At 41.1% G+C, this 25,049-nt stretch overlaps 2 protein-coding genes across 18 annotated transcripts in view; one reads left to right on the top strand and one right to left on the bottom strand.

Moving 5' to 3' along the window:
* The window catches only part of ANKS1B (ankyrin repeat and sterile alpha motif domain containing 1B), a 1,105,230-nt gene that overhangs the window by 63,964 nt on the left and 1,016,217 nt on the right, over positions 1 to 25,049 (bottom strand). For 7 of the 16 annotated variants that reach the window (XM_086712566.1, XM_025926383.2, XM_086712564.1 and 4 more), the window contains 3 exons: positions 22,608 to 22,715; positions 20,346 to 20,525; positions 986 to 1,060 (listed from right to left, as the gene is read on the bottom strand). In XM_086712566.1, coding sequence (XP_086568692.1) covers positions 986 to 1,060; positions 20,346 to 20,525; positions 22,608 to 22,715 — 363 coding nt within the window. The remainder of the gene's footprint in view (positions 1 to 985; positions 1,061 to 20,345; positions 20,526 to 22,607; positions 22,716 to 25,049) is intronic. The other 9 variants (XM_086712563.1, XM_025926384.2, XM_025926385.2 and 6 more) reach the window with 6 other exon arrangements.
* LOC147578960 (uncharacterized) overlaps positions 8,623 to 25,049 on the top strand; it is a 40,729-nt gene continuing 24,302 nt past the window's right edge. The window contains exons 1-2 of one of the 2 annotated variants that reach the window (XR_015253405.1): positions 8,623 to 9,035; positions 21,269 to 21,408. The gene's annotated coding sequence lies outside the window, so the exon portion shown is untranslated. The remainder of the gene's footprint in view (positions 9,036 to 21,268; positions 21,409 to 25,049) is intronic. The other variant, XM_086712578.1, reaches the window with a different exon arrangement.

Below are 25,049 nucleotides of genomic sequence, written 5' to 3'. Positions count from 1 at the left end.
GGAGGGACCACTGGTTCACTGAAGCATCAGTACCAGGCAATGTAGAGACCCCAAGATCCCAAGAGCCAGAAGTCCCATGCACAGGAGGGGTGTGCCTGATGTGGCTCCCCTAAAAAGGCCCTCACATGCCACCCCGAGAGCTCTGCTTAGTGATTCTCAACCAAATGTCTCAACCTCTCAGACAGCTCAGAGAGCAGGCTATCCAATGGCAAAAATTTATTCAACAGGATGTGAAAACAGGATTGTATTTTAAAATACAAAGCAGAAAAGACCAAACATGAAAATGTCTACTTTCCAAACAAAAAGTGATTTTTTTAAAGTATGCAAAGGTAAAATGTGAATATTTGAATATTAGGTGGCTCAGTGTAAAATGGGTCATGATTTCAACACTTTCCAAAGATCAATTCAGAATCGTCAAATGGAAAAAGGCTGAGAACCACTTTGTAGCCGTAACAGTGCAGCTCTTGGCTATACTACTCCCACACTTGCATAAAATGTATACAGAATATCATGCAAATCATACTCCAATATTTCTCACAAGTAAAGCACACGAACCTTTGAGAACTGTTAGACACAATGGGTTGAATAGCCCATGGACATGGGGAAGTACGAGATGAAGAAGAGTAACACCGATATATACATGTGTGTATATATATATATATAAATATATATCAATTTACCCTTTTCCTTCTTCCTGTAAAAGCAAATTAACACAGACACCTGGGATGAAAGTCAAAACTCACATGGGACAGATTTTAACTGCAGACTTTAAAACCAAGTATGTTTCTCATTTTAGGACAATGTTTGCACGTCAACTAGTCACAAGGCACAGTGAATGAAATATAATAGACAAGATCTCAGGAGTCATTAGACATCACGAATTTTCTGCATTGCCCAGGACACAGTACCTGTAGCTATTGACAACACTTTGCAACACATTACAGAGCGCAAGTTCAGGAAAGAAAATAACCATTTGTAACCTTACATTATGAACCTGATGGATGGCTGAGAAAGGAAATCCAGCGTTCTGATTCGTCCATATCTCACAGACAGACGACTGCTGATATAAACAGAAAACTATCTCATCTTGTCAATATTTAGAACATGGCAGCTACCATGGTAGAATCAAGGAAAGGAAGGAGGAACATAATAAAAAGCAAAGAATCACATTTCTTAAACACTGACTCACACACATACACACACACACGTGCACGCGCACACACAAACTCAAAAAATGTTTTAGGATGCCCAGGTTTAATAATTGGCTTCCAAGTCATTCTTTTGCTTAAAAGCATTTTGGGTTGGCTGAAGGGGGGGGGTGGGTAAGAAAAAAAACACTTATGCATTAGTTTTATATCAAGGGAGATTACCAATAAATGCACATCTTGGAAAAAGCAAACTGTTTTACATTTGCCAAAGAGAACGGAAATATCTTCCCTCTTCACATCATTCATTTCAGAGGATAAATAGTTTCATGAAGTTCAAGATGGGAAAAAAGCCTTTAACGCAGAATAAATGTTTTTATTTTCTTATCTTCAATGACCAAAAGCAAACAATGCAATAAAATGACTTTCCTGACTTAGTCATTGCTCCACTTGATAAACCTAGAAGATCCTTCTCCCTCCGGAGTTCTCAAGGGCAAAACTGCGGTTGACATGGAAAGAAGCATCAGTCTGCCACTCAGCAGTGGAAGTGTGTGTGGTGGGGGAGGCAGGAAGGAGATTAGAGCAGGGAGGGGTTGGGGCCAGGAAGCCGGGGTCTGTTACTGAAGCAGACGCTTTGGTGAACAGCACTGGGGAGCCTAATGAGTCAGCTCCGTGATCTCAACTCTCCATCACACCATTAACAATTAAATAATTAACAATTATTAAAAGGCAATAATGTTTGCTTAGAACCAAATGCCAAACTAAGTCCCCTCCCGGGAATTACAGCAGAACCACCAAATAAAGCGAAGAGACTCCTGGCTTGATCTTTATAGAGTTCTTTTCCTGAATTCCATCATTCTAAAAGACACCATGAAATTGAATCACAGAAAATGGCAGCATGCCTAAACTTACTCAGTAAGCACTGTGAACATCCCCAGAATTCACAAGCAGGCCGTACAAAGATCATGCAGGAAGGAGATAAGAACATAACCACAATATGGTTTAGAAGCCCGGCAAAGAACAATCGCATCAGCAAATGAATTATGGAAAAGAAACTTATCCCTGGCTAAATGTCTTCCCTACCTCCACCCTCCCAAAAATGCTCACCAGAAATTTAACATCTCTCTGTCCAGTTACAGTGGCATGTCCCACCCACACACAAACATCTTTGCTTTCCATCCCTTCTGTCATCTGGATGACTTGCTGGGGACGGATTGTTAGGTAACTGGCATTTCCTTAAGGAAGTAAGATCCCTGGGGGCCTGACCAAAGGCAACTTCAACCACCTCCCACTTTAAGTGGTTTAACCAGGTTTGCTACTCTCAGCTCCCTCTCTAAACTCCATGCTATTTCCTCCACAGGGGATCTTCCTCTTCCTACCTTTCAAAAATTAAAACTCTAGCAAGCTAAGTGTTGCCCATTAACCTCCCAGCCTCATCTACAATAGCTGCCATCTGATTTAAATATACTAACTCCATGCTTTGGTGGGACTGCCATCTTAACTGGCATAAAACATACTTCTAGGATATCCTTGACCTTTTCAGTACTATCATCCACAGTTCTGAGCTAATTCTTTTACAACTTTCAGAGACTTTTAGTGCTAGAAGTAACCCAGGGACCGCTTGTCATCTGCCAGATGAAGGCGCTGAACTGACATTCAGAGAGGGTAAGTGGCTTGCTCAGGTCACACAGGGGAGGGTCACAAGTCAGCCTGTGGGGATGGCTGGGAAGGAGTGCCAGCTTGGTACTGACTTCACAGGAAGCCAAGGAAGGCAAAGGGAGTCTCCAGTTAGATGGAGATATGTATTGTGTTACTGATCCTGAACAAGTGTCTGTAAACGTAACCAGTTCAACGAAGAGTCTCAACTCCATTGGAGTTCAAATAACCTGAATGTTTTATTGTTTTCCAATCCTTATTCCCAAATGGGCCAGCCCAGTCTCCCCTCCCTGATGGGCATCAGGCCACTTGACATTTTGGGCAGATCTCCTAACTTCCTGGTCACTGTGAATCACTAAGAATCCATTTTGTATGCAACTCCAGTATCATCTGATTCGAACTTTGCCTTCCCTTACCACAGGCCAGTCTTGAGGCTTAAAAAACCCATGGTGGCTAAAAGAGATTTGATTTGTACTTGGTCCTCTTCTCCTTTGTTCTTCCTGTAGGAGCAGGGAGGAGTGGGGTGGAATGGTCAATCCTGGAAACCCAGGACCCAAGCTCTACCTCCTTCATGCCCTTTGTTGGGGAGGAGAGCACAGGACAAGGACAAGGGCCTCTTTTCTTATCTGGCTATGGCTAGATTCTCCGTTGGCTGCACTGCTTCTCCAGGTGACACTAACGCGGCTTCCAGCATCCTTGTGTAGCTGGTGCACCCACCCTGCCCCACCCCCACACAGGTTCTGCTGTATACCCCTGTGAGATCTTTGGAGGGCTCTGCTGAGGAAGCGGAGTGGGTCCCCACTGCACAGTTCCTGATGTGAGAAATACGTCCCCAGCTTGACTTCCTCTAACCTCTGCTCAGCCCTCCTAGCGTCCATGCTGGCCCCTTGGATGGGACACAGGGGACAGGGTATAACCCAACCTCCTCAGGACGGGCTTGCTCTGTGACCACTCCCCTCTCTGCCAGGAGATGTCCCTCCAGTTCCCTCTTCTTCAGCTCAGGCTGGTGTATCTGCTTGTCAGAATTCCAACTGTGGAAAGAGATGCCAGTTTCCCCTTCTGGTAGGTTCCCCCACTCTGGATAGACCTTCCTCTTAGAGCTCTTCTCACTAGGCTTAGAGGGCACGGGGACACCTCTCTCCTCTGCCACATGCTCTCCTCAATGGCTCAGACAGTTCTCAGCCCTTCCCAACACCAATCTTCTGCCTGTGCAGACAGGTAGCTGACTGGGCAGGGCAGGACTCATTACCTCTTGGTCAATCCTGAACAAAGTATCTGGCTCCATTCTCAGCAGCTTTCTCTTGAGAATGTTTGATACTTAGTACCTACATGAAATTGCCACTTAACATCTTGTTACACGAATTTTATCTTCCAACAGTCCCAGAAAGTTACCACAGTTAAGGAGGGAAGAGACCATCTCATGCATCACTTATTTTATTTTTAGAAATCCATATAAAATTTTTTTCAATGAAGAAAAAAAACCTACCTCTAGTCACATACACTGAAGAGGCTTTGTATATGGTTTATATACATTTTAAAGACATTACAATAACTATTTTCATGTATAAGCTATGTCTTAAACTTAGAAAAAATAGAACTTCTATAATTTCCAGCAATTAATTGACTCAATGCAAATGGTAAAAAGTCAGACTTTTAAAAAAGAGTTGAAAGTAGATGCAGTTAATTGAGTTTTAGTTATGGAGGTTGTTGAAGAAAAAGCTGATAATTTCAGATACCGCAGTAATTCTGTTGGCAATAAATAATTCATCAGGCTCAAAGAGCAGTTACTTCAGGGGGATCAGCTGTAACTGGTGTCTTCATAATATAAAATGGCTCTTCTTCTAGACACAATGGTTATTAGACTGAGTGCCAGAATGATTTTTTTTAAATGCAAAAGAGTTTCCACCACAGAATTTCACTACATTGATGAAGATAATATTTCGGGGTACAACTTGTACTGAAGTGCTGAGTTTTGAACAATTCTGAGAAAGAAAATACTGGTGATAAGATTTCATCTAGGGCCCAAATTCCTAGAACAGTAGTAACTTAAATCTAAGCTTCGATTAAGCGTTAGAATGTCTTCATCTGTGAAGAACAATAATAGTATTTGACCCACTTATTTCATCAGGTTGTTCTGTAATTCGTTAAGCTTCATGAGAGACGGAACTTTTTCACAGCTAAATTTCTAGGACCTGGAAAGTAGAAGGCCGTCAAATGTATTTACTGAATCAGTGGAATCATAGAATGTGTTCAAAAGTTTCTTGGCAAATAGTAAAGCACTACAGGAACATTAATTACTGCTGTTCGTTATCATTTGTAATTGGTCCGCTTTGTTGTTGACACTTGTGCCTTCCGTCAACGACGTCACTGCTGACGTATTTCTGGTAAAAGGCACCAGAAATTAACCTTGCAGACTTTTTATTAGAACACTTCTCATCTTTCCTGATAAAAGCTGACAAAGGGCTGCTCACTTCATTGAAGACAGAAGGAACATTTGTAATTAGTACACCTCTATGTTAAAGGCCAGCTTATACAATTCTATAAAAGGACGTTAAAAAAAATAAATAAATAAAAAATAAAAGGACGTTAAACATCCCTCTGCAAGTTCATTTGCTTATTTCTCAGGCTAACTTAGCTTATCTGAACCTGAATTACCATGATATCCAAATAAATGGGGATTAAGGAAAGATGTGTAGTAGTCTTATAACTGAGATATAATTAATAATTTAATGTTGATTTCCTTGATGAAGTGAAGGTATATACTTTTATCATTAGTGTAGACCTCTCTCCTCACTCTGGAAATGTTTTCTTAAAATACAACACACAGCTCACTCATTCTTGTCACCGTCCTGTATCTCAGGTTACCAGGAATTCAGTTCAGAAAATACAACACACTTGCATTCAAATCTACTGACAAAATGGAAAGCGTATTCTCTCTCTTCAAGGTTTTCTTCCTAAAGGTGGACTTCTTTTCTGCTCAACTGGTAGCAATCCAGTAGTTTATAGTATATTCTCTCTTCCTCCTCATCTATTTCCCCCATCTTTACCGGAGCATTCTCAAACAGTGCTATAACATCTTCTACTAAAAGCCAACAGACTCCTTCCCTTGATCACCTACTCAATTTCTGCTCTTCTTTAAGAACCACAACACCCCAAGAGGTGCCTATGCAGTCTCCATGTTCCCTTTTTCTGTCCTCACTTGAGTCCACCTTTCTCCTGAGCTCCAGACTCAGACACCCAGTTGCCTTCTTGGCACCTCTACTTTGATGATTAATAGGCATCTTAACCTTAAATGTCCAAACCAAGCTCCTGCTTACCTCACCTTCTTTTTTAAGCCTTCTTGTCTTAGCAAATGGCAAATCCCTTCTTCCAGTGGGAATCATCCTTTTGCTCACATTTCCCATCCAGGAGCAAATCCTGTTGAATCCACTTCTACAGCCTTTTCATCCGATCACTGCCTGATCCAAGCCACTACCTTTTCTCACTTGGATTATTCCATGAGCTTGCAAACTGGTCTCATTGCTTTCACCCTTGCCTCCTTAGTGCTTACTCTCAATACAACAGCCACCATGACCTGTTTGAAATGAAAGCTGCATTGTGCTGCTCTGTTCCATTTAACTCACAGGAAAATCCAGAGTCCTAACGATGGCCTGCAAGCATCTCTGTCCTCTGCCACCCATCTCCGCTTCATCTGTCCACCCTCCGCTCCTACTATTCTTCTTGCTGGTTCTGGACAGCAAAGCACACTCCTGCTTCAAGCCTTTGAATGTGTCTCCCCTTCTGCCTGAGATGTTCTTCCTCCAGCTACTGTGGGACTAGCTCCCTTATCTCCCACAGGCTCTACTCCAATGTCACCTTCTCAGAGAAGACTTCCCTGAGCATCTGGCGTATTATATCCAAATTAAGTCTATGTTTCCCACACTGTAAACAGATTATTCTTTCAAGCGGAAGTTGAACGTTTAAAAAAAGTTTACAGCATAGGAATCTGTCTCCCTGGCACCCTGACATCATTCCAGGATAGCTACTGCATCTTCTGAGCGCAAGGCATGGGTCACAAAGTAAGTAGGAAACGGTTCTGCTTTTTGTCACTGTTTATGGAATGCAGACTGTTACAGACACAATCCCTTTTCCACTGTCAGGACCCGTAGTAAACTGGGATTCAGAGGCTGATGGTGGGTATCGGAATGGAGCAAGCTGACAGTAGCTCCGTCTACCCACCAACACCAATTAGGCTCTGAAAACCTGCCAACACTGTGTAGTTAGTTTAATAATAATAAAAAAAAAAGTGTGTGAATAGAGCCCTCTGGTCAGATTCTACCAGAGATGAAATTTCCTGCCTTGTTCTAGCCCTGAAAAAAAAAATCATTTTTTTCTCGGTTTCTCCCTTACTTTTGTCATAATTCTTTCACACTTCGGGTTGTTCAGAAATTGACCAGAAAGAATCCAACAAGAAATAAGAAAGGTTCAGGGTGAAAGCTAAAGGTATAATGAAGCCCATTCCTTCTCTTGGATGCCAGCACTTCTAAAATAAAACAAAAACAAACTTGAAGACTGAACAAAACAGCTTCAAAGGCAAAAGAAAAAAGGGCACCTAACAAAGGAAGGCTCGGGCAACAGCCAGCGGACTTGGCGGCTCCTTGAGCAGAGACTAAAATGAGATCCATCAAAAGACGGAGTCAAAGGGACTCAGTTCAGGCAAGGATTAATGCACCAAACACCTCTGTCTTTTCTTCCAGCAGTGACAGCCCTGCAGCCCCTTCCTCCAGGGGCACTAACGGAACGCTGCCTGGAAATCAGAAAACTGGAACCCTCTGTCTCTCCAGAGTTGTCCAGAGGCCGTGAGGCAGCCTCGGATCACTTCTGTCCCTCTGCTGTTGATACAGAAAAGGTGCTCCTCTGCCCCATGCACATGGCCCTCAACTGTATGTGATTCTTCTTTTTCAACTATACTTGAATGTCTCAAGTTCAAGTTTTTTTGTTTTGTTTTGCTATTTATTTGCCACCAACGCTTGTTCTAAAAGTTTTCAGATGGACTGTTTCATTTGCAGGGGACGCTGGACTCGAGAAAATCCTGCTTCCTGTCATTTCTCCACCTTTCTGAAGAGCAGTCCTATCAAACCTTCGTGACCGTGACCTTCCCCTGTGTCCACAGGGAAATTCTTGGACAGATCACCTGCTGGAAGTGAAAAGTCAGGCCAACAGTTGTTCTCGGTGTGAGACCCACTATTGCTGGTGTCAGCATTAATCCATCTAGCAAAAGTGGGAAGGACTAAATACCATTTTTGGTCCCATCAAAAGTCCATCGGTACGATAGAGATTCCGATTATAAATTCCTATTGCTTGCCCAAATTTACAGGTTTCTCTCTTTCCCTCCCCTCCTACCTTCCTTTCTCCCTCCCTTCCTTCCTTGTTAACTGATTCTGCTACTGACAGCACATAAAATCAGCCCTCAGCTACCAGAGTAGGAGAGAACTATAGGCTTTATGATTTCTGTTATTCATTTGTAGAGATAATGTATAACCCGCATTCCCTAATATGACGGTTGTAGCCCTAAATGACAATACACAATTATTTATGATATCTCTTCAAAAAAAAATAAAGCAGGGCAAGAAAAAAGGAACATTGCACAGTCCAGATCTTATTGTCCCAGTTTCTCTGGATATTGTAGGGAATTTAAGTCAAGTGGGATCATGCTGCTTATTGCAATATGGGCTATTTGTTCTGCCTCAGACTTTGGATGCCACCATTACTGATACATTTTTCAGAACAACTAAACACCTAAAAACCAGAAATATTAATAACTCATTCAGAAAAGCAGCGATCAGCTTTTTTATCACAACAGGAAATGCTGCAAAGGAACTGGATTTTGCAGAGTAATACTGTTCTTTGCCTGTAACATCTTTTTATACATTATGCTCCTTTCTTGTAAACTGACACTGTCATTTTCTTTATTTAAACCCGTTTATTAACTAGATGCTCAACACTGCTTCTTGCATCTGGTAACAAAGATGTATTGGATAAAGCCATTCATTCACCAACGTTGAGACCCCACTATCTCCTCATATTATCCTTATGCGAAATATGGACAAACGAGGTCTAGTTGAATGATTATCTTAAATGATGCCCATCCAAGAGGTCCCTGGCAGAAGACTGCATTTTTTTTCTTCAGTTCTGCCTGTTCAACACTGAAATCAACACATTGGAGAAATTACTTGAAAGGCATACTTTTTCGAGGTAAGGTTTTTAAATTAGCATGTTACAAACTTGGGAAGGATCACTGACACACTGAGTGTTGACCAAGCTTTACAAAACATTGATACTCTAGGACTATTGGATAAACAACTTGATAAAACTGTTTTTGCTGGAAAGGAGTAATGTAAATGTAAAGTCCTGCATTAAGGTTACACACACACCATCACCACCACCACCACCGAGGGCTGAGAAAAGAGGCACGGCTCAGCTCGTGGCCATTGGTAAAGGCTGGGAAATTTTCATGAAAGAAAGCTCAGTAGGAGTTAACGATATGTTAATGCTGTCGAGCATGAACATCAAGGAAGCAGATGTGCCCAGAGCTGGGGAATCAGGATGCTGTGAGGCCCATATCCCACTATCAGAATGATATTGGCAAGGCGCTAGATATGATTAATAGAGTAAGGGGAAAACATCAAATTGTCTATAGTCTTAGCTATTCTCAGCAAGAGGGAGCAGATTTATCCTTCATGTTTTCTGAAGATAGTACTAACTATGTAGTAGTTTTAGGAAGGCTTATTTCAATTCAACATAAGGCAAAAGTTCTACCAGTTAGAAATTTTACGATGCTGATAGGGCTGTTTCACAAAGTGGGGGCCACCTTTCCAGTGACAAATTTAAGCAGAAACTTGTGGCTGTCTATTAAGGATGTATTAGGAGGGGTGCTGTAGTAAGTTATAAGACTAGATACATTTTCTGGCCCCTTCCCGTTCTAAGTTTCTCTGTTTTTCTTTAACAGAAGTACAGAAGAATCTTCTAGCCATTAACACAAGTTACTTCAAATTTTTGTGATGCTGCATTCAAACCTCATTAGAGACCCTATCATGTCAGGGCATCATGTGGTTCAGTTGGTTTAGTGTCTGACTCTTGATTTCAGCTCAGGTCATGATCTCAGGATCTCATGATCCTGTGTCAGGATCAGTGTTAACAGCATGGAGCCTCCTGGGATTCTCTCTCTCCCTCTCGCTCTCTGCCTCTCCCCTGCTTGCACATGGGTCTCTCTCTCTCTCAAAATAAATATACAAATATTAAAAAGAGAAAAAAGGGGTCATGTCATTTTATAACTGTTTACATGAAGCAACTGTTTGCTACTCCTGATTTGTAAAGAATGTATGTCAAGAGCGAAGGATTTTCTTTACAAAGTTTATCCATGCTCCCTTAGAGGTTCAGTTCTCTACTAACCTTGCATTTATATAAAACATTAAATATTATTAACAGAATTTGTCAAGGATTCAAAATATTGGACTAGAGCCATTTGGGCTTCTAGAACTTTGGAATGTGTTATGTCTGCTGGTACTCAGTTTGGTTAAAGACGGCACAGGGTGTTAATCAACACAGTGGTTAAAGCACAGGTTGTGAAGCCTGACTGGGTCCAAATCCTACCGGTACTTCTTACAATCTATGAAGCCTTGGGTAAGCAACATAAGCTCTCCATGCCTCAGTCTCCTCATTATAAGTTGTATTAATTGGTACTGCCTCTGACGATAGTAGTGATGAGCTAACTACCAGATCTAAGCTAGGCAGGAGGCATGCTACTGTTCCACACAGTCTCTCTAAAAGATTTGAAGCTATCCCAATATGTGTCTAATCTGGAGTCCTAGAAACCTGCGGCTTTGTGGTGCCTATAACTTTGTGTAAATTAACCTGGCAACAAGTATTTACAGAGTGCTTATTATAGTGAATTTTAAAATGGTGAAAGAAGAGTCAGGCTTGCTGTTATACAGTCAACATACACTTCATTATAAAAGAAAAATAATTTTTTAAAATATAAAATCTAATGATAGATTTTAATATATGCTAACTCATAAAGTATTTAAAGGTATTTAAATAGGGATATCATCCATAAATCCTTTCCAAAGGGATCCAATAATAATTGGGTTATAACATAGACGGAACTTCTTGTTCGAACTAAGCACTGTTTCCATATCATTGGAGGGGTATCAGTTTGGGCTTAGCAGTTGGAAAATAGAAATAGTTTTGTAAAACTCAGTTAAATATTATGAGCTTTACTCTACAGTGCATTTATTCCCAGTTGTTTTGAAAAAGCATAGTGTAGAAGTTATCTCAAAATAATGATACTTTCTAATAAAACCACCCCAACATATAGCTTTAGAGTTTATAAAATACTTTGACAGCTGCCACTTTACTTATATGTCTCACAACAATAATGTGAGATGGGCATTAATTTCATTTTAGGAAGAGAAAACTAAGACTTTGAAGGGCTAAGAGGCTTGTTCAGGGTTACAGAAGTAATAGATAACAGAGATGGGATTTTTAACCCTGATCTCATGACTTCAAATCCAATTTGTTTATTTAAAGATTTTATTTTTAGGGGCGCCTGGGTGGCGCAGTCGGTTAAGCGTCCGACTTCAGCCAGGTCACGATCTCGCGGTCCGGGAGTTCGGGCCCCGTGTCGGGCTCTGGGCTGATGGCTCAGAGCCTGGAGCCTGTTTCCGATTCTGTGTCTCCCTCTCTCTCTGCCCCTCCCCCGTTCATGCTCTGTCTCTCTCTGTCCCAAAAATAAATAAATGTTGAAAAAAAAAATTAAAAAAAAAAAAAGATTTTATTTTTATATATTTATTTTATTTTTTAACATTTACTTATTTTTGAGAGAGAGAGAGAAGGGGGGCAGAGAGAGAAGAGACAGAGAATCTGAAGCAGGCTCCAGGCTCTGAGCTGTCAGCACAGAGTCTGATGTGGGGCTTGAACTCATGAACTGTGAGATCATGACCTGAGCTGAAGTCAGACACTTAACTGACAGAGCCACTCAGCCTCCCCTAAAGATTTTATTTTGAAATCCCTACACCCAATGTGGGGCTCAAACTCACAATCCTGATACCAAGAGTTGCATGCTCTGGGTGCCTGGGTGGCTCAATCGTTTGGACATCTGACTTCAGGTCAGGTCATGATCTCACGGTTCATGAGTTCAAGCCTTGCATCAGGCTTTCTATCAGCACAGAGCCTGCTTCAGATCCTCTGTCTTCCTCTCTCTATCTGTCTTTCCCTTGCTCATTCTCTCTCTGTCTCTCTCTCAAAAATAAATAAACACTGAAAAAAAAAAAAAAGAGTCATATGCTCCACTGACTGAGCCAGCCAGGCAACCCCAAATCTGGTATTTTAAAAATCTCATCGGGGGCGCCTGGGTGGCTCAGTCGGTTAAGCGTCCGACTTCGGCTCAGGTCATGATCTCGTGGTCCATGGGTTCGAGCCCCACGTCGGGCTCTGTGCTGACAGCTTAGAGCCTGGAGCCTGTTTCAGATCTGTGTCTCCCTCTTTCTCTGACCCTCCCCTGTTCATGCTCTCTCTATGTCTCAAAAATAAATAAATGTTAAAAAAAAAATTTAAAAAAATCTCATCAAGTTTAGTATGAAACACTGAAATCAATACTTATGTAATAAAACAATTTTTCTGCCAGACATTCTCAGAATGTCAAAATGGGTTTATTCAGGTGCCTACTACTGATATTTCTGCCTGCATAGAAGACATTCCCATTTCCGGTCATGGCACTCTGTCCATGGGAGGGGGCTCCTTTTCCACCCCTCAATCTGTGTGGTGCATGTGGAGCTAAAACCACCTCCAGGCAAACTCTCTCTCTCTCTCTCTCTTTCTCTCTCTCTCTCTCTCTCACACACACACACACACGCGCGCGTGCGCGCACACACACACACACACACACCTTCTTCTGTGATTAGCTTTGGACAGATAAGTGATCCAAAACAGGCTGATCTGAACAAATGGGACCCAATGACGGGACTTTGGGGGGAACTCTTGGAAAGATAAGCCCTCTTTCTCATAGTTTCCAGTTGAACAGGAATTGGATTTGAAACTCCCTCATACAGAGAAAGACTGTTTGGGAAAAGAGCCAATCCAGAGGAAGCAGAGCTGAGACACGAAGAGCCAAAGAGCAAGACATCATATGAGCATCTGGACCCAGGTCTACTTGGACTTGGCAGTGAAATAATTCAAACACATGCCCTTTTTAACTGAAGACACCTTGAGTTGGATTTTTGTTAGTTGCACGTACATAGAAGAGTCGCTACTGGAATTTTACTTTAGTCATATACAAATGGAATTAACTGAGACAGGACCGCATAATCAGCCAGATTTCTAAAAAATTTTGTCTTCATTTTTTTTTTACATTGGAAAAAGAAAAGGAAGAGGGAGAGGGAGAATAAGAAGATTCTCCTACCCTTGAAAATTTATCAAGGTCAGATCAGAAAAGCCAAAACTCTGACCTGTGGACCCAAGAACTGGACTGAATATAATGAGAAACATTCCAAAGATTTAACAAGTGGAAAAATAGCCTGGTGTGGCTCTTTGTGAATAAGCTGCTCCCTGTTAGCAAGCCTAAGGCACCACTAAATATCACGAGGTCAATTCCACTGAAATAGGGTTTTTATATATTGTCAGATTTCTTATTTATTCAGTTGAAAATAGGATCTTTTATACCGATCTTTCTCTTAAAAAAAATCCATAGTCTGTTTTTAATTGGGAACGTTCCCTTTGGTTAAGGACCAGGACATGGAGGGAAGGTGGAGGCATCAAAGCTTCTCTAGCAAAATGAACGGAGCTATTTAGGTCTGACTGGAGTCTGTCAGAACAAATTCCTGGTCGTCTGATTTGCCTCACTGATGGACTTGACAGAGAATGAAAGAATCCAGACTTGTAAGATGAGTACCAAAATCTGAAAACAAACCCATCTGAGTGCTTTTCCCACTTCTTCCCATTATTTTTTTTTTAAATTGAGGTATAGGATAGACGGTAACACTTCAGTATTTCCCAAAAGACACTAAGCACATTGGAATTTCTAACCCCAAAGTTGTGACAGGGAGAGCAGTATATATTTTGAGAAGAGACAATTAGCTGTCCACGTTAATAAACAAAGGGTGCACACATCAGGTTTAAATTCCAATTATGAAAGCAATGTTTTCCACTTCTGCTTGGTGTGATGCCTTTGGGAATAGATGGCTGGTGGTCTCGATTTCCTGGCTTGAAACAGGGCACAGATATCATCAACATCCCAAGTTATCTCTGAAGCTGGTATGTCAGCTTGCCAACTCAACAAGCTGTCAAGTCGGAAGCTCCTGATGGAAGAGCCTACCGAGTTTATTCTTCACCTTCTTTTTTTGGTTATATGTTATCTGTCTGTGTTTAAGTATCAGGAGTTGCTCTTTAGACCTTCATGGAAGAAAATTCTGAAGTCATGGACAGGCTGAACCTTTCTGAGTAGCGGCTAGGTGATAAGAATCTAAATTAAAAACTAGCCATTAACCTATGGGCATTAAAAATAAATCTGATGTTAACACAGTAATAAGAAAACTTGTTAGTTTTAGGGAAAAATCACTCTGTAAAATGTTATTCCTTTAACATAGTTGTGCTATTTTCTAAAGGCTGATTCTGTAAATTCCCATAATGCCAGAGCAGTAGGCAGTATTTCTAGAAACAATAGACTTTCTCTCCCAGGGAAAAGTATGATAGAATCAATTACCATCTTCCTTCTTTCCCAAAGATGGCTAAGCATTTGCCTCATGGCTTTTTGAGATATTCATGCCTCTCTAGCTAATTTTGTGTACTGTACATTTCAAGCAAGTTGTAAATTTCATTTAAGAGAAAAATAATCCCTTCTTTGTCACTTAATGTTTTTACCTCACCATGTTAAAATAATAATAACATGCCATTACTGTAAGATATTCTTTGCTACATACTTTCTTTTAAAGTTTTTACTTAAATTCCAGCTAGTTCACATATTAGTGTCAGGTGTACAATATAGTGATTCAACACTTCTATACAACACCCAGTGCTCATCACAAGGGGGGGGGGGTGAGGGAATGGGTTAAACAGGTCATGGGGATTAAGGAGTGCTACCTACTTTTGTAACCTGAATTTGTAGAGAATTATTCCATCTATCTTCTGCTTCTCCTGGCTTTGTGATCACTACACAGATCCCTTCTCCATCATAAGACACTTCTTGGGAGCCTTCATATTTATATAATTAAAATAATAAAGAGGAAGATTCCAATTCCATTGTATATTATATATTCTAAGCATGGATAATACTAGAACAAAAAGATGGCCTTTATAGAATGCTACAACCATCTGAGTGAGCATTTACCTTTCTGATATCTTTGGTATTAACTAGCCCTTTGATGAACCAGGGACCCACGGGTGATACATCTGAATTGAGAGTCATATCATCTATGTATTTACACATAAATTTCTTACCTGATACATACAAATATGCTTTCACATAACTTATCTTATCTGATACACACAAATCCCAGAGGCAGGATTTATCCACATTTTAAAGAAAACTGATGTTCAGAGAAACCACATGACTTGGTACAGGTCACACAGCCAGAAAGAAACCAAATCAGAACTCCAAATGAAGAAGCCACTAAGGAAACAGCATCTACTGTTTGGAGAAACCACAAACAAGGACCTCTCTGTATGCACAGTAAACCCCACCCACATACAAAGCTTTCACAAACATGTGTACAGGGCAGAGTTCTACCAAGCTGTGCAGAGAGGGCCTCCACCAAAAGGCTCAACAAATAACCATTATAGTTTTGCATTAAAGGGTTTTATGATGATTCATTAAAACCTGATTCAATAAGTTTCCACTAAACTACTAGTGATTTTATCGTCATTCTTCTTGCTATACCCACATAAGTATAATCTATTACAGCATATAAGTTTGTATTTGTTGAACTGTTACGAAAATGTTTTATGTCATTTAAAAATATTTATACCATTCAGGGGCTTATATCAGTCAGATAAGTGTCTGACTCATGGTTTCGGCTCAGGTCATGCATGATCTTGTGGTTTCATGAGTTCGAGGTCTGCACTGGGCTTTGCGCTGGCAGCTTGGGATTCTCATCTCTCTTTGCCCCTATCCCACTTACACTGTCTCTGTCTCTCTAAAAATAAATAAACTTAAAAAAATACTTATATCATTTAAAACAGATACCACAAGGTATCAAGAGCCATAGAAGAACCAGGATACAGTCAGGTAGACAGAGCTTGAGTGCTGACTCAAGCCATGAGGCACAGCTCTTACCCACCCAGGGTTCCTAGAGTACAGGAGGGACATTGTGAGGATCAGATAAGATAAAGCACATGGAATCCCAGGCACGGATTTGGCTGTGGCGGGGCTTCTATCTGACTCCCTTTCCATTTCTCTTCTTTTAACAATATCAAAAGAATGAACATTTGTAGAACTAACATGTTAAATGCTTTCAAATAAAGAAGTAATTGGTCTAGTCATACTTATTAAGTGATACTGTTTGGATCAAGAAACACTGGCATTTCAACGGTATCAACAGTACTGATTTAGGAGCAATTCAGACCAAGCCTTTGCAGTGCCTTACATAACGCCCTAGGTGAGTTCTGATTCAGTTTCTTTCTGGCTATGTGACCCAGACCACACAAGTCATGTGGTTTCTCAGTTTCCTTGTCTTCAAAATGTGGATAATGCCTGTTTCTCAGGTTTGTGTGCATCAGATAAGGTAACTGCCCCCAAATACTGGTATTTTTATTTAGATGAGAGCCTTAACGACTTCTACAGTATGGATTTTCCTCATTAATATCAAGCTAAAATTTGTTCAAAGATATGTATTTCTTTTACTATTTAGGAGTCCTTTTTATTTTTGTGAAACTAGAAGCATCATTTCATTTTTCCATAAGTATTTTCTGTAAATGAAGGCCTTCTATAAATGGTAGGAAGTTTCACATTGGGAATTTCTGGTTTCTTAGTAACTTTGGAGACTGTGGTCCCTTAACTTGATTAGCCCCATTACTCTCTTTTATTATTCATTTTCAGAGTATTCTGACTTCTAAATAAATATCACTTGAGAACATTTCTAAAGATGGCGAGTAGGCCCTAAATACTGGAAATATTTATCCCCCTTCTGATCGGCTTTCCATAGTTTCACTTTATTTTCACTCACTACAGAACTCGGACTGAAAAGCTGATCAGCCACATGCTATGTGCACATGAGCAATTGTGTAGGATACTTCGTTTGTACTCAAATGAGATAATAGATGTGAAAGTACTTTGAAAATTTAAAAGCTCTATGGGCATTAAGTTATTATTATACAAATGTGAGTGTGACATTCATTTATTAGAGGCAGGGAAATATGGGAGCATTTCAGAGCTTCTGAGCTAATGAGTCCAATTTAGAACTGTAGGCCAGAAAAGTGATGTTTTCAGCATGACAGAAACCCATTGTCTAGATGTGATTATATCATTATGTTCAGTGGTTTAAAAAATGTTATTAGTACTGAACTCAATTCCATCTCTCACATATTCATTTAAGACAATTTGATGCCAGAATATTACTTATATCAGAATAAAAGCAAACAATAGCCACAGTATTTAAAAGCCACTGGATTCCAAGACAGGTATTTTTTGTACTAGTTCAACCGGAACACCGAGAATTAAACATCACTCTAGTGTTACTTTTGAAAATCATTTGCCAATGAACAAATTTCATAGTGGAACGGACATTAAATGTATCTCAATTTAACTGTAAGCATTGGTTTTCTAGGTTAAGCAAAGCACTTCCAAACATCTACTGAGTAGATCTTAAGAGGGCAACACTCCTATGAATTATTGCAACCACCAAGAACTTGAGGTTTCTGGCCTATGACTAGAATTCCAGGTCACTCTGGTGGAGTCTCTGCTGAGAACAGGTTTTCTGACCTGGTGATTTTTCTCTTAATTGCATTTTCCTTTCTTTCAGTAAATTAGCAAGCCTGAAGACGGACTTGTGTTGTTTGGTTAGGTGAGCCTTACCCATGCAATGAAAGTCCCTTGGGAGAAAGGTCCTGGGAAAGAATCTCAGGGACCAGGCTCCTGGTTGGATGGAGGTGTAACTAGCTGCTTGCCTACCAAAATTTTAATTTCTAATCCAAGTCTTTAGGAAGACCCAACTTTATTGGCTAAGCACATAGCCTCGGGGAAGAAATGTGGCATGGGGAGAGCATGCCAGGTTGTTAAAAAAGCAAATGGATTTAAAAAATCATCCTAGCAAATGACCAGAAAAGAAAGGATAAGAAAAAAACACCAATTGAGTGGTTGAGTGATAGAAAAGCACTTAAAAAAAAAAAAAAAAAAACTGTTCAACAACAAAATCACAGAGTATTTCATATTTTGACAGGTTAAAGCTTTGAGACTATTTTTAAAAGGTACACATTCATTTCTCCACGATTTCTGGCATTTCTAGACTAGGAAACATTCTCAAGAGAAACAAACAAAAAACTGCAATTAACACAACCGAAAGAGTTGCAATCCCAGAATTCTTTTTTCTTATTGATTAGTTTCTTGTAGTGCCATCTCCTATTTTCTCTGCTTTCTCTGCAGCCAAAGTGCTGTATTGAGCGGCAGGATTTCAGAAAGGTCTAATATGCTCCTGGCTCCTGGCCTATGTCTACATCAGTCATTCGATTGCTGTGAGGAGTACACGTGAGGAAAACAAGCATATCCACACAGACCCTCTGTGGCTCACCACATCCCATCCACCCTTTTATCTATCCTCTCTCTGCTTTTGGGCCTTTCTCACCTGGCCAGATACAAGTTCATTCAACTTTCTCAAGGATAGGACAATTCTTGAAAGGGATGCCTTCCAATCGGAGTGATGGGAAAAACATCTGGGCTATTCAACAAGAAATACTAGCCTTTGAATCTCATGAGGGACCTAAGGGAGAAATCTTGCTAGATTATCTCGGAGTGTTCACACGCAGGCAGAGGAGTAATTAATTTCCTCTTTGAAAAAACTGTGCTGTGTGCAGAAATGTCATAAATTATAGGAGGATCTCAGATAGGTGATTTTGTTTTTGAAGTTGGCATAGTCAACAGTAGCTAATGCTCTTTAAGGAAGGATCCTCCTTTACCCAGGAAATAGAAAGTTTCAGAAAATACCCAGTTGGTACTAATACATAAAGACTACATGGGTCAAACTTAAAACAAATCATGTCTCTGAAATGCTGTCATTACAGAAATTTAACCACCTATATGTGATCCACAAATACTAACAAGTAGCAGGAAATATATGAACATCTTGGGGGAAAAAAGCTTTCAGACTCTAAAAGAACATCAGTGAAAACAAGAATAAGGATTAAAAGATAATACTTAACAAGAGAGAAAAGGAAAATTATTCATTTCTTTAACTTGTACATTTTCATCTCCCTTCAAGAAAAGATTCTCCGTAATCCTAACATTGCCATTCCCTGCACAAAGATCCCAGAGAACAATTCAATATTGAGAGAGCTAAAAGGAGTTGCAATATACCAGACTCTCTCTCTCTCCAGGGCATCTGCAAGCAGAAAAGTCATGGTTTCCAGAACATTCTCTTCACATTTTTCTTTCATGAGCGGCAGCACAGAATGTTTACCAAAGGCTTTTCAAAACAGAATCTCACCAAACAGTTGAGAAAAATATTTAACAAGCAAAGCAAAGCAATTACAGTCGAATTTTCACCTCAAGATTCTCATCTTAGGTGTGGGAGGCAGAGAGAAAACTCTTAACACACCAGTCTGAACCTGGAAGGAGGATGAAAACAGTTGATTCTGCCAGTTGTTGTCAACAAATCCAAATCTTTGAATCTCGAAGATTCAAAACGCTAGAGCCTTAGCTGCCCCCCTGGACGTGTGTTAAGAACAGTTCCACTGTTGGGTATGGCTGACTCATGTTTCTGAGCGGCAGTCTGAGGGCAGGTGAGGCATGGACACCTCTACCAAAACCACAGAGAGGGCTAAGCATGAAAGATCTCTCTTTTCAGTTCTTTGTGTCAAGCAGCATCATCACCTTCAACTACTCAAGGTGACACTGTGAGACGATGCAACCAGTCCCGACAGTGTGATACTGTTCAACTATGTTAACCCGGAAGGAAATTAACAACATCACGAGGAGTTACTACTTCCCCCCAACTTCTGCTCTGTCATCTAACCAATTTACATTTTATAACCCAGACTTTTGTTATTCATTTTCATTATGATTTCATTCTTACGCGGGATGATTCCCTTTGGCACAAAGACTTTCTGGGTGCAATGGGATCAGACGACTTCTCCCATAAGAATGGATAACAAGGACCTGTGTATACAAGCCATTCCCGGAAGGTGTGTTTTCAGTCTGGTTTGAGCGAGTAGGGAATGAAGGCCATAGCATAAGACGGTAGAATTCCAGCTGGGTGGACAACAGGCATCCATCGGCTCACTGCAAGCTAGTGTTCAATATCAGAATGCATTACTCGATATGGGTGAAAGGCAAAAATATCACAGAGGCTTTTAACACCTTACCTGGGCCATCTGCCTCTCCAGTTTTGATCGGGGAATATCATCAAAGTAGTTTTCATTTCTTCTCCTCCTTGCATCGCCCTGCATGATAATGTGAGGAACGTCTAGGGAGCCACCAGTGGTGTAAGTGCTTTGGCTAAGTGATGGAGACAACTGAGGAGGAGTGTGATTACCACTGGGATCCTGAATGGAAATACATCATGAAATAAATACCATGTTCTTGTGGCTAACCTTTGGTTTCACAATTGTGAAATACTGACAAGACACATTGCAGGGGTGGGGAGTCATTTCTGAATCACCTGCTAAGGAATGGGTGACATTCTACCATTTTATTAATGGTGTGTTCTAGGCAATACTTTCCCCCCTAAGTATTTCAGGTCAAAGTTTTCAAGGATAATGAGTCAGGCCCGGTTTTCCTACACCAGTGCTACGGAGGAGCTCAGGAGAGAGGCACTCGTATGCTGGGCACCCCTGATGCGATTGTGTGTGTTTACAAGGGAAGAGATGCATCTCCTTGTGGACAGAGTGTCCTCACTGTAGTGACACATGACAAGAAGGCCCCAGTAGGACCTAATGGGTCTTGATTCTCCATCAAAGGGTGGTCTGGCAATCAGGCAGGGAAGAGGACACAGTATGGAAACACAGCATGTCACACGCAGACTGCAGAGCAATGCATATAATGACAGGGGACGTGTTTCAACGGCAAAGATGACTCAAGCTGAGGGAAACTGGTCAGAAGTCAGATAAGGGGTGGCAGACGGCTGGGCTCTAGGGTTTGCAAGTCAGAGGAGGGTTGGATTGTGCTGAGTCTCCAGGCCACTTCTCCCCCAGATGTTCTGGGCCTCCTGTGACAGATTAAGATCCTGCACTTTTTCTTAGGAATCTCTGTCTTTGATCTGTTTGTTGTTCTCCTAAATCTCTTCCAGGGAGCCGGAGGGAGAGGTTCAGGAGGGGAAGGAAAGAGAGCAGAGTAAGTAGGAGGAAGTTACTCGTCTAAAGAGGCATTTTAGGATGTTTACACTGAAGGCACCTACATCTTTACCTCCTTTTGTGTAGCGAAATGAAGGTAAGACAATAATCACTTTCTAGTCTTATTTTCCCCCTAATTTATTTGAGGCTTCCCTTACTGGGAAGAAAAACACGTCCTGTTTTTACTTTCACTGCTCCCAAAGCCCCCAGCTGGTTGGTCTCCAAATGTCCCAGTGTATCCCAATTTCCCCAGTGCTCAATTTTCCTGCTGGTTCCCTCTTCCAGCCACATCTCTTGTATTCCCTGAAATCGTTGTGTATCTTCTTCTTTAAAATGGAATCAGACTCACAGTCTTACCAGCTTCTCTCCCACCTGACCCTCTGCTGTCCTGGCAGTAGTTTTGCTGTTTTCTGAAGTTCACTGATAAGAGGCTCTCTATTGCATTTCATTGTTGGCAGTTACATCTAAGTGCCATGCTTGGGTGTACTGTTTGCTATTGCTGCCTTTGCTGACACGTGCAGAAAAGGGATCAGAAGCCAGTGCAGGATGAAATAAAGAGAACAGAGTTGGAACTCTCTAACCAGTCATGGAGATCCAGGCTTTTCGATGAGTTTTTGAGAAGTTCCAACAGGGTCTCATGGAAACCAGTGACTGTTGGCTGCTCCTTTCCACTGCCATTTTGCCAGCAATCAACTCTCATTTTCTTGTTCTCTCTGCTTTGCCCTTCTTGCCTTCCTTCTCCTTCTACGTTATCTTTGTCTCCATTCTATACTTTTCTCTCCAGTTCTTCTGCCCCAGAATTCTAAAATATAGCTGCAATCATTTATTAATGTTCTGGATTCTCTATTCATAATTTTTGAAGGAAGTAAAGCTGACAAATTTGTACTTCCTAAAAAAACAGGAGACCCTAAGGTTAACTTTCAATTTATCTTTCCTTAACTGTGGTCCTTGAATGATTTTCATTCTGTGGGTTTCAGGAGTTTGACCTAAAACTCATCTCCTCTCACTTGGTGCAGATGGGAATGTGGGAAGGGGGCAGAGGGAGCGGTTCTTTAAAAGTGCTGGTTTGTAATGTGTACATCTAAATCTCAAAAGTATACATTTAACCAATTGAGAGAAACAAATCTCATCTTACAAAACACAATCAAAACTGAGATTGTTTTTATATAAATAAGGTAAACCACATGGAAAACAGCCTGTACTTCTCGATCCATTGCTTCGATCATGTCCTTTTATTGCACACAATAACTTCTGAGGATAAGAGTGGAGGCGGAAACGAACAAGCTGGGCACTTACCCTGAGGGTGATGGACCGAGGGGGCTTCTGTGGTGGATCGTCGTGCAGCCTGTCTCCCAGAGATGCCAAAATACGTTTCCTGTGGCCAATCAAATTGATTTTTAAAACCTGAAAAGACATATATTTGGGTTAAATATTTCATCTGAGAAAAAGATGTCCTAAAAGATGAAAAATGAAGGGATCTGCGCAGTTACCTCTGCACCAAGAGAGATGTGTGAAATCAGGGTGGGCCCTCAAGTCCAGAAAGATGGGAATGGCAGGGGCAGAGTCCAATGTGGCTGTGGAGTGGGGGTTGGAAAACAGAGCAGAGACACGGCTCCTCCTGCTGGTGCTGCCCTGGAGTCTAGATCTCCTCTCATCAACCACCACCCTTTCCAGAGAATAAGTCACTTTAACCTGCACCAGCAGAAAACTCTCCCATACAGAGTCCTATTGCTCTTAGAATAAAATCAGAGTCCTGACCTGGCCCCAAGGCCCAACAGGGCTGGTTGCCCTCTGCCTCCCTCTATGTCCCTCCATTCAGGATGTCCACACTGGCCTTCTCTGTTCCTTGAACATTCCATACTCATTCTTGCCTTAGGGCCTCTATCCCTTTTGTCCATCTGCCTGGAATGGTCCCCTCAAGATTTTTCAAATGATCCTTCTCATCCCTCTGGGGCTCAAGTGTTATCTCCTCACAAAAGCCTTCTCCCTCCTCTCACTAAAAGAACCATGCCCTCAACCCCCATCACACTCTACCGCATGATCCTCTTTTTACCATTCTATGAAATAACTTTATTTATAGGTTCAGTGTGTGTGTGTGTGTGTGTGTGTGTGTGTGTGTTTGTGTGTGTGTACCCATCTCCCCTAGGTAAACTTCCTGCAGGCAAGGCTCTGGTGTATCTTTATCATTATGATTTCCCAAATGCCTAAAGCAATGCTTGAAATAACAGGGGTTCAATGAATATGAAAGAATGAATTTTAATGTAGATGAAGGTAGCAGAGGAGGGTTGGAGTCAAGCACTACCTACCTGGGGGAAGACTCAAAGTCTCCCCAGGATGGGATTTTGAGTCTGAGGGCCCTACAAGGCACACTGTGGAAGAGGTGACAAAGGAAACCAAGAGTTGCAGACAGTCTCAGTTCCCACCTCTTCCTGGAGCTTTGCAAATGCTACTTTTTCAACCATCCCAATATCCCTCTCTGGAAGGGGTTCTTCTTGCTTTACAGAAGAGGAGCCTGAAGTTCAGAGTGGTTAAGTAGTCTATCTAAGGGCCAGTACGTGGTGGCTCTGGGATTTGAATGAGGTTTGCTTGACTCCAAAATTTGTTTTACTTGAAGGTAAACTGCAAAGTTTGGGCACATCTCCAAATATTACTGATGTTTTAAAAGAGCGTATTATAAATCCATTCATAAGAAATGCATTTACCTCTTCTCTGCCCACGTGTAGTTCCAGGACAGAACTAAAACTATTTGGGTCACTAGTTCCTCAAGTACAATACCCATAGTGTAAGTGATCTAAACAAAATCTCTCTTTTCAAGTTTTAAAGAGGAGAGGTGGGCATTCTCTGGCATTCCTCCTGCACTATCTTGAAATTTTATTTGCCTATTTGTCAGTTAGCCTATTGGACTTTCTGCCCACACTGATTCAGATTTTAAACCAGCAGTATGCTCTATTCCTTTCACATCTACTCTCTGATCCATGTCTGTTGATGACGGGGACAGCAAATGTTCATCAAGGTGAGTGATCACATGCACCACCTCCCTATGATTTTGTAAACCTTTATCTTGCCTGGCTGATGCATCCTGATCTTTGCAGTCACCCCCATAAAGCAGCTCCTCTTCCCCACAGATCATTCTAGTCAATTTCTGTACCTTCTCCTACCCCTTTACAGCTGCTTAAGGTTTGTCCAGCAAATTACAACATTCCAGGTGTAAGTGAACCATGGCTTTACATCTGAGCAGTACACTATTTTCTGCTTTGAATGTACCCTTTTAAATGTCCCTTTCTAAGTACTCCTGATTCTGCCTGGCCTTTCAGCCATGGGAGGAAAAACCAGGGGCAAAAATACACACTGGCTGTAAAACCTCTTAACTTTGTTACAGCTGATAGTTCAAAGCCTTTTAATCTTGGAAGGAGGGCTTGTATTACTTCTCCCTAAATTCCTTATCCTACAGTCGTCCATGCAGAAACCCATCTGCCGTCCTTCTCCATACTCACATAACCCTGTGTTATCTTCCTGCATGTATATTAGCCGGTGTGGCATTTCACTACCTGGAGGAGTTTAGCAAGTTTTGCAAATCTAGAATTTCACCATACACTCCTCAGATGATTTAGAAGTATGCTTAATAAGGATGGTCCCAATGTCCATGACTTGCAGGCAATATTGTTTACACGATCCAGAGAAATGCCCTTATATTTTTGCGTTGTTTCTTTTCTTTCTTTTTTTTTTTAAAGAGTATCA

Source organism: Puma concolor, chromosome B4 (assembly GCF_028749965.1).
Source record: "Puma concolor isolate L17-30 chromosome B4, mPumCon1.1.hap2, whole genome shotgun sequence".
In the NCBI taxonomy this organism is placed as follows: Eukaryota; Metazoa; Chordata; class Mammalia; order Carnivora; family Felidae; genus Puma; species Puma concolor.
This window is presented reverse-complemented; position numbering and strand designations above follow the sequence as displayed.